Here is a 9,974-nt window from a genome sequence, read left to right as displayed (position 1 = left end):
TGGGCTGCCCTCTCTTGGGCACTGCTGAATATTGCACAGAACAAAATACCCAGCTGGAAAAAAAAAAAAAAAAAAAAAAATCCACGTTTTTTGACAGCTTTTTCCTCTCTGCAGCTCCCTGCCTGCTGGAGAAGGGCAGGTTTGAAGCTCTTCCACCCGCTCCTTTCATTCCAAGGTGGTCGGGTTCCCTGTTTTAAGGTCAGGGACCATATTGTGACTCTGTGATTCGGACACATCTGTCTGCCAACTTCCCTAATGAACCTTTTCAATCTCGCTTTTGGCCCGGCAGCAGCTCTGAAACGGCCCTTGGGGGAGTAATTAAGGATTTTTTTTTTATTATTTTTTTTTCTTCCCCCAACATTTATGAATGTGACCTCCTGCTCCTCCTGCTGCTGGTGGCAGCGGCTGCAGTGCACTGGTGATAAAACATGAAATTCCCCCAGGAATTTCCTGGGAGGGAGGGCAGGGGTCTGGATGGAGCCTGGCACGTCCTGCCAGTCCTCCTTGGCAGATCAGCTGCACAATCTCATCAGCCCCGCGGAGAAAGGGCACAGCCCAAGGTTGTCAGCAAGCTCTTCTCTCTCTCTCTCTCTCTTTATTTATTTATTTTTTAAAATATGAATTCGGTTAGTATCGATCTGGCTGACTTCTCTGCAGCCTGCTGGCTTTCACCTCTGCAAGGTGCAGCGTTGGATGGGGGCACCTGATGCCAGACCCCAGCCTGGACTGGGACAGGTTTTGAGGCTGGCTCAGCTCATCTGTGGTTTTCTCTGCCATATCTCCTTTTTTTTCTTCTTTTTTTTTTTCTTTTTTTTTTTTTTTTGCTATGAAGAGTTTGCATTTGCAGAGAAGAGGTTTGGAAGGTGTCCCTGCCCCATGGCATTGGAACCCGATGGTTTTTAAGATGTCTTCCAACACAAACCATTCTGGGATTCTTTGCAGGTAATACAGGAGACACTGAGGGTCAGCAGCTTTCCTTAGGCTCTTGGAACAAAACCAGCTTAAAAAAAAAAAAGTGATTTTTCTTTTGCTGAAGCAAAGACTATCTAGATTCACTTCATGTGAATCTAGAACCTTAAAGAACCCTCTGGCATCCAGGACTGCTGCTCCCTGCAGGAGTTTGGGTGTGCCAGGTGTTTGCAGAGGTGGGACCAGGAAAAAGAGAACTGAAAGTCACATCATCTCCCTGACCTCTTTTGGAAACAGCCGTGTGGTTTCCAGGCACCCTTATCTCCAAGGGGCCAAAGGACACACTGCTCCTTGTCCCTGTGTTTGTCACACAAACCTGATAAAATGGCCTGTGATTGCTAATTTCTCTCCTGGGTTTTTCTCTGGGGCCCTTACCAGGATGGCAGATAAGAGGCTGAGAGAGTAGCTATATCAGATTAAAAATAATAATAATAATAATAATAATAATAATAATAATAATAATAATAATAATGTGCTCTGCGAGTGCCTCCCACATCCATGAATTTGCTGCAGACACCTTTTTCCTCCTCCAGTTTTTTTTACAAAGTAATGATCTGTTCTTGATGGGCACAAAACCAGAGAGCTGGAGGTTAAAACAGGGGTGTTTGTGAAAATACCTGTCCAAGAGCTGCTGCCTGGCTCCTGCTCAGGGGTTTGGGGCTGGGACTGCATGGCAGCTCCAAGCCAGCTCCCAGCACTGGGATCAAGCTCAGTGATCCTCATGGAGCAGCGGCTGCACATCCTGCTGCCACCCTGAGCTGATGGTCATGTCACCTCTGCCACACCTGGACCTGGGGGAAGGACCCCCAGCGTCCCCTGAAGCTGAGAAGCCGAGGGGATTTCTTAGCTCAGGCCTGAGACTTCTCAGCACATTCCTTTTTTTGGCTGGTTGGCTCGTGGGAATGACCTGTTCTACCCCACGGCTGCCCTGGATGCCCTGTGCCACCTCCTGACCACTCTTTCCGTGAACAAATTTCCTCTCATACCCAACCTGAGCCTCTCCTGATGCAACTTGAGGCTGTTCCCTCTCCTCCTGTCCCTGTTCCCTGGGAGCAGATCCCAAATCCCCCCCAGGCTGTCCCCTCCTGTCAGGAGTTGTGCAGAGCCACAAGGTCCCCCCTGCTCCCCCTTTTCTCCAGGCTCAGCCCCTTTTCAGCTCCCTCAGCCTCTCCTGGTGCTCCATTCCCTTCCCAGCTCCGTTCCCTTCCCTGGGCACTCTCTTCCATCCCTGAGCGCTGCTGCCATCTAATGCCCACGGCCGGCACCCCGCAGGAAAATTTTGGGAGCTGAGATGAGAATGTACCTCCTGCTTCAGGAGGTGCTGTTTGTGCGGGTAAATGATGCTCCTTCCCCAGGTACCAAGCCTACGGATAACTGGGAGCACTGGGAGCATCCGAGCAGGGGTGCAGGGGAGCCTGGAGTGCTTTTAGTTGGTCCTCTTGGCTAAAGATTGCAAGGAAAACACTCTGAAACTCATCACAGCCAGGATTTCAGTCCTGCTGGGGCTGTACCCCCTGCCCTTTGTCTGCCCCAGAGAGGGACAGATGATTTCTTGGATAAAATCATAAAATTATTTATGATAAAATCATAAAATAGAATTATTTGGGTGGGAAGGCATCTTAAGGAACATCTCATTCCAACCCCCTGCCATGGGCTGGTGGCTGGGATGATGGACTGGGTGGGAAATCTGTGTATGGAGAAGGGAATTTTCTTCAATTATTCTTCATTATTTTATATCATATAATTCATGTATCAGAGATCTTCATTAATCTCTGTATCTGAGTGGTGTTTCTGCCTGTGATTACTTTTTATTTATTTATTTATTTATTTATTTAGTAATCATTGAAGTGCTCGGGGCAGGTTGCTTCCGTTATGTCACTTCTGCAGAAGGTTTATTTTCTGCCCTTTTTTTAAAAAATATATATTCACAGTCACCACTCCCCAAAATGAGTGTGAGTGGATATGAAATGGATGAAAAACCTGCTCTTGTCCTTCCCAAAGAGACTCTCAGAGTGGGACCTATTCTCCTGAGGACCCTCCAAGGGATTTTGGTGATTTCACATCTCCATGAAGGACGCAGAGGGCATGGGGTCTGTGTGGCTGGACACAAATAAACACAGAATTTTCAGGTCACAACATTTGGGGTGGCCTCTGTCTTTTGGAAAGGTGCTGCTCACCTGGGGGATGAGGAGGGAAGGGATGAAGGCTGCTGGTACCCCTGGGGCTGGTGGGCCATGGGATCATGGGACCCACCCAAGGAACTTCCTAATGGCCATGCCCAAAATCAGAGCTCGATTTCCTTTAGAGGCCTTACAGAATTTTACCTGTGTGCAGGTGATGATGCTCCTGGTGAGAGCTCCTGGGCATTGTGCCCAAAATCACACAAAGATCACACAATTGGGCACTGAGACAGTTTGTGGCCTCTAGGTTTACTCCCAAGTAGGAGAAAAGCTTTTTTTCCATTTTTTTTCCCTTCACCACTCTAAAGCCCTCATCTGCACACACGCTCCTCTGGTGGACACAGGACATCCATTCACTGTTTCTAAAACTTCCCTTGTACCTCCTGCCAGGAAAACTTTTTTTTTTTTTCTTTAATTTTTGCCCATTGCTTTGGATGAGCCCAACATAAAAAGAGGTTTTTCTCCAAAACCTGATGAGCAGATATTTATTTATTTATTTATTTATTTATTTATTTATTTATTTATTTATTTATTTATTTATTTTGGCTGAAGCTCATTGTGAAGGAATGGTGACCTGGTGCCCTCTGTGAGGACAGGGCCATGCCACGGTTCTGCAGCACAGGGAACCTTCGAGAGGTTTGGGTGGAGCTGTGGGGATCAAACTGTGCCACTCTGTGCCCTGGTGCTGCCCAAGGCTCCCTGGTGCCCTGTCACCTCCCAGCAGGTGCTGGCCAAAGCCATGGCTGTGTGCAGAGGGATTAGGTAACACCAGCTCTGTGTTTGGGGTCTGAGTGCTTCTTTCAATTTAGCTTAACTCGGTGAGGAATTGACTTAAACTAGATTGATATAAGCCACTCTTAAAAGATTTAAGCCCCATCGTAAGAGGATGTGCTCATGGGTTTACACTGTATTAACCCAGGCTTTTAAATAACAGCTCCAGGCTAGGTCTATACTTGGTTTCTATACCAAATTATTGCAGCTCAGTCCTGCCTGGTGTTTTAATTGAATCAGTGAAAAATGTTCGTGCGGGTTCACTTACATTGGTGGTGAATTGTCTTACAGTGAATTGTCTTACTCTGAGAGTCATCAGCTCTCCCAAAGGTGGGAATGAGGATGGCTGCATACTTGGAGGGAAGGGGGTCTGTCAACCCAGGTAGTGCTTACAGTATTTTAATCAGCGGGGAGAAGAAAGGAACAAAAATTTCAATTAAAAAAAGTAAATTTAACCTCCTTCACTTTTTTTCCCCCCTGTGGTCAGCGGCCTCTGAAAAGGAGGGAGGCAGAGATATCCCGATGTATGGGGCAGATGGGACACTTGGCTGGGATGGAGCAGCAATCCCTCTTGGGGGGTGGTTTCCCCACAGTTTCCAATTCTAAACCCACGATTTTGGCTAACACCAGGTTTTTAACAGCGTGCCCATGGCTGTGGCAGCACTTTGCCCTGCTCACAGCTCTGGCTGAGGGCAATGCTTGTCCCACACCGAGGGAAAACCGAGCTCATCTCCAAAACCAGCAAGTTTTGGCTAATCCCTCTCCTAGCACTGTATATCCCTTGCACGAATACGCTGCTGCTCTCTAATAGTATTAATAATTCTCCCTTAATTTCTCACTCAAACACTCTTGGAAGGATCATCCAATTTAAATCACAGCTTCTCTAGTTAGAGCCTGTCACCACGAGAGGGCAATAAATCATCTAATTACAGTGATGGAGCTGCTGTCCTTTCACAAAGCCACCCATGATGAACTTAAATGGATTTTAAACATTAATATAATAGGCATTTAGTAAAGAATGGGAAAGAAAAAGAACATTTTAAACAAGCCAGCAGGTTCCCCTGAATGTATTTGGGATGCGGGGCTTGGATTGGCCACCAAAACCAGGCTGGAATTAAAACAGGGTGAGGGAATCCTGCCTCTTTGAGATGCTAATTCAGGTAAAAGCTCATTTTGAGGAGTGCAGACGTACTGACCCTAATGATTCGGAGCTATTTGGAGAGCTAATGGAGGGTTACTAATTTCAAAGCATATCAATCTCATAAAAAGTGAAAGGAGATGGTTCCTTACTCGGCTGTCCTGGGGGATGTCTGGGGGCTCCCTGGCCCCTTCCTGAGCCCTCCACTGTCTCCACATGCCAGAATGCTCTGCTGCATCCTCTGCTGAGGCTTGGCCCTATGGAAGCCAAGGAAAGGACGCTTTATCCCCCAGGTTGATGCTGTCAGGAACTCTAATCCTGCTACTCTGACCCCAGCCACTCTAACCCAGGGGAGAATTTTTGCTGTAAAATGGTCCCACTCTTTGCTTTATTCCCCCAGGGTGGGGTGGCAGGGTCTTGGTGGAAGTTTTGTGGTCCCAAATGTGGCCACTGGTGACCTCTTTTTGGGATGTGGTTCTGTGGTGACCTTGGCTGGCTTCTGGCTGGGAGCTGCTTGAGGGGCAAGGGTGGGAGATGTCACTGAATCAGCCAAATCTTATCTTGGCATTCATCAGTCTCCTCAACGTCCTCATGTTCCCAGTCTTCCCAGTTTCCACATGCCAAGAGGGCTTCTGCCCATGAGGCAGGAGCAGAAATCCATCACAAACAGCCATCATTCAGGGGGTGTGGGAGGTTTAAAGGGCTGCAATCCAAGATGTTGTTGGTGTATTTGGGTCACTTAATCCCTTTTATTTGACTTCCCATGCTTGGATGGATGAGACACCAAGCTGGTGCCCCTGTGACTCTTGGAGATGGGGAGAGACCAGAGCTTTTCTGCCGGAATCCAAAATAGACATGGATGAACCAAGGTCAGCAACAAGCAGTTACAAGTTCTGAAAGCTTCTGGGTACATTTAGGAGAACAAAATTAGGCACACGAGTATGAAATAGAGAAGAGATGGCAAAGCAGCTGCATTTGGGGCTGGGTTGTGAATGCAGAACAAATCACAGCCTAAGGCTGATGGCACAGCAAAGAAAAACCTATTTGGGGTGTTTACCATAAAGAGTCACCTGTGAGACCTGGCAGGGAGTGGTCCTGCCTTGTGTGCTCCTACCAGGCATGAGGGAAGCCTTGTGTCCAGCTCAGGGCTTCAAACCTTGTAAGTAACTTGCAGGGAGTTCAGAGGGAAGGAACAGAACAGAGGGAAGGAACAGAACACAGGGAAGGAACAGAACACAGGGAAGGAACAGAAGTGCTGCTGGGTCATAGCTGGTGAGGGAAGATGGGCTACAAGCCTTCTGGAGTAGGGTTTAGGTCTCCTGTTCCTTGGGGAAAGCTTTAAATCTGCCCTCAAGGAAAAGCTGGTTTGAGTTGGAAGAGCAATGGCATGATGAGGGGACCACGTGCAGCTCTGCCTTGGAGCTTTCCAGAACAAGGAGCTCCTGGGGAGGCACTGGGTCATTCAGATCTTCTCCACTTCATGGCCACCAGGAACAAAGCAAGACTGGTGGGAATTCTGTCAGCTCCACCCTGGTGCCAGAGCCGGGGAGGAATGGGGAATGCTCCTTTGTGATCCCTTCTGGAGCTCTCCTGCAGCTCTGCAGTGTCTGAGCCCTGTGGCTCTCACAAGGCTGGTGGCTGGCCCTAAACCATGAGAAACATCAGTGAAGCCAATGTTAAAGTGTTCACAAGACCCACAGCACAGCCAGTGCCTCAATGCTGCAGGAAAAGGGAGAAGCTGCCAGCAGGGGAAGACTTTGGGACAGGATATTCCTGCTCTGAGTAGTTACCAGGGAACACAGGAAGCCCATGCTAAAGGTTGTCGTGAAAAATAAGGAGATGACAAGAACAGAAGGTCACCACTTCCCACAGCAAGTCCTAATGTAAAGGTTTAAGGAGCTGAAGGTTATGGGTTCACCTACAGATTTATTCTCTGTGCTGATTTCCATCCATTGTGGCAGTCATGGTCCCTGTGGGAGTCACCTGGATCCTCCTGGCAGCAGTTCTCAGCCTCTTCCACTGGAATGAGCAAAGGGAGGGAGGAGAACAAGGCGGCTCAGGTGTGGTGTGGGTGATGGAACAGCCCTGGTAGGTTGTTTGCAGCAGTCCTGGGTGGAAATTTCCCTGGATTTCCCCTGGACCAGCACTGTGAAGGCGTGTTCAGTCCTGAACAGAGCATGAAACAGGGGAGGAGAACATGGAGACACAGAGCCCAGCCAAGTTCTGCACTGATTTTCATAACTAATAAAGATCCGGTGTGAATATGAGATTGAAAGGCCTCAAAGCTGATTAAATCTGTTTGATATTTGTGGGTTTCCTCCCCCTCCCTCCCCTTTGTTAAAGGACAGTCTCCTCCTTCAAAGTGAGTGATGGTCTAAAGTCGTAATGCCGATTATTGCTGAGATTCTCACACAAATGCGGTGGGGAGAAGGGGGGAAGAATAAAAATCCCTGTAGGGTAGTTTAAAGTCGGCGTGAGTAGTGTGTAATCTACCCAACAGGATTGATCCAGGTCAGGCATTAAAGGCTAAAATGGATTAAACAAAAGACATTCCCCTTGTAACAAGAAGGAAAAACTTCAAAGGTGGGATTTGTTCTTGTTATGACAAAGGAAGTGGATTTACCAAGTGCCTGGGGGCACACACCCCTCCGTGGCTTTCAATTTGCTCGAGTTGCTCTGAAGAAACAGGACAAAATGCTCTGAAGGAACAGGACAAAATGCGTGGGGGTTTTCACCGTGCGCCTCGACGCTGCCGGGGCCCTCCCCGGGGTAAGAACACTGGGTTAAGAGGATCGGCTTGGCATCGCTTTTTCTTGTTTTGTTTTGTTCCCTCTTTAGGGGGAGAGGGGAAAAAAAAAAAAGGAAAAAAAAGAAAGGGCGGAGCAGGTGCAACAAAAGGAGGGAGAAAGGTAGGGTTGGTGGTTGAGTGGTGGGGCCAGGTGGGACAAGTGCAGGCAGGGGTGAGATGGGATGGGAAATGGGAATTTCAAAGCAAAGAAAGGCCAGGTTGTCCCAGACAGGGGTGAAGGGCTGGAAAAGGGGCTGGTCTTGTTTTAAATACCAAAAACCACCCTCTGCACAAAGATGCCTTTCCCCCTCCTGCTCCTCACTGGTCACACCACGGCCAAGGTTGGTGCTGATTGTCCCTGACCAGTGGAAATCCAGCTCTGCATGGACCATGAGGAAAGGTCCAACAAAAATCTCACCAGGCCAACAAATCTCACCGGGTCTCCAGGTGAGCCTTAGAGCCACTTATTTTTACAAGAATTGTGCCTTGCCAGGAGGAAGGGGGGATTATTCTTTTCTTACTTGTTCTTGAACCCACTCCAGGGCGAAGCTAATTCTCATCTCTGGCTGGGAAAAGGCACCGTGGCAGTAGGCATGGTGACAGCAGGGCATGGTGGCAACCAGTCCTGGCTGCAGGGAGTCCTTCTGCCTGCAATAACATCCCCTCCACCTTCCCCAGGTCCTGCCACTGCTGCAGGGGACATGCTGTGACACCAACACCTGCAGGATTCAGTGAGGAAGCCCATAATACTCCAAACCTTTCCTAGCATGGTGCTTCCACAAAGTCTGAAATGTTCCTTGATATCTGTGTACCCCAATCTGGAGCATCTCAGGCTAGGCTGGACAGGGCTGGTGGGTCATCCTGCAAAAATTGTTGGATGGTGGGAACCTGGTACCTGTACCTTTAATAGTTTGAATTCAAACTACAGCTTCTTTGGAACCAAACCTGTGTCATTTTTGGCTATTTCTTGAAGGGAAAAAGCCCCATGGTCTAATCTGTGTGATCACAGCCTGGTGAAGTTGAATGCATGTGTGTGTACAAGTTTTCTGTACCAAAGCCAGGTTAGTTCTGTTAGGAAGTGGATCCTCGCTCTGGTGCAGCACAAGGTTGTTGTATTTCTATCTAATTATCCAGGTAATGCAATTAGAAAATCAGGTCTAAGCTGACATCAAGAGGAGAGGTCCCCAGGTTTGCACAGCAACAGGACTACAGCGATTAAATGTGCCACACTCAATTATTGACACGTGAAAGCGTCTTTGGAAAACTCCATCTCCACCCACATTCTCTGTGATAACCAACAGATCTGAGCTGCTACCCGCTGCTTTGCGGACAGGGAAGGATTTTATGAGGGCCTGGAGTGACAGGACAAGGGGGAATGGATTCAGACTGCCGGAGGGCAGGGTTAGATTGGATATTGGGAAGAAATTGTTCCCTGTGAGGGTGGGGAGGCCCTGGCACAGGGTGCCCAGAGAAGCTGTGGATGCCCCATCCCTGGAATTGTCCAAAGATAGAGCTTGGAGCAACTTGGTCTAGTGGAAGATGTTCCTGCCATGGCAGGGAGGTGGGAATGAGATGAGCTTTAAGGCCCCACCCAAACTGTTCTGGGATTCTGTGAACATGACCTCCTTCTCCCAGAGTGTCTGGGAATGGGCTGACTCATCTCTTCAGGGCCTTGTGCTTGGGCTCAGCATCTTCCTCAGGAGACCTTCCCAGGCAGAGGGTGTGAGGGACAGGGATCACGTCCAGCTGGGAAGAGCACTGGAGGACAGATGGGGATAAACAGCAAATAAAGGTGCTCACAATTACCATGGAGCCGCTTTCCCTTTCTTGCAGCACAGTTATTTCCACAGAGCATTACCAAATCCATTTAAACACAAGAGTAGATAGCTCCTGCTGAGGTGAGAACAAACGATGGAGCTGTGGATCTCCTCACCTCAGGAATAAGGCAGGTCCAAAGAACCACCCCTGGCTGGAAGCAGTGGCCTGGCAGAGCAGTGGAGGTGAAGAAAAGTGTGAAGGCACCACTCCATCCTTAACTCCTGACCTCCAGCAGCATCTGGAGAGGGTGGCTGGTCCTGTCTTTCACTGACACTACCACCTGGGCAGCTTTGGCTTAATGTACTTACAT

General features: G+C 48.6%; 1 protein-coding gene across 1 annotated transcript in view; it reads left to right on the top strand.

Moving 5' to 3' along the window:
- The first annotated feature begins 7,021 nt into the window (after positions 1 to 7,021).
- Positions 7,022 to 9,974, top strand: part of TMEM260 (transmembrane protein 260) — a 60,209-nt gene continuing 57,256 nt past the window's right edge. The window contains exons 1-2 of the mRNA XM_062495422.1: positions 7,022 to 7,146; positions 7,402 to 7,420. Coding sequence (XP_062351406.1) covers positions 7,022 to 7,146; positions 7,402 to 7,420 — 144 coding nt within the window. The remainder of the gene's footprint in view (positions 7,147 to 7,401; positions 7,421 to 9,974) is intronic.

The sequence above is a fragment of the Cinclus cinclus genome, chromosome 6 (genome assembly GCF_963662255.1).
Source record: "Cinclus cinclus chromosome 6, bCinCin1.1, whole genome shotgun sequence".
In the NCBI taxonomy this organism is placed as follows: domain Eukaryota; kingdom Metazoa; phylum Chordata; class Aves; order Passeriformes; family Cinclidae; genus Cinclus; species Cinclus cinclus.
Note: the sequence above shows the minus strand (reverse complement) of the source record. Positions and strands in the feature narration are given on the sequence as shown.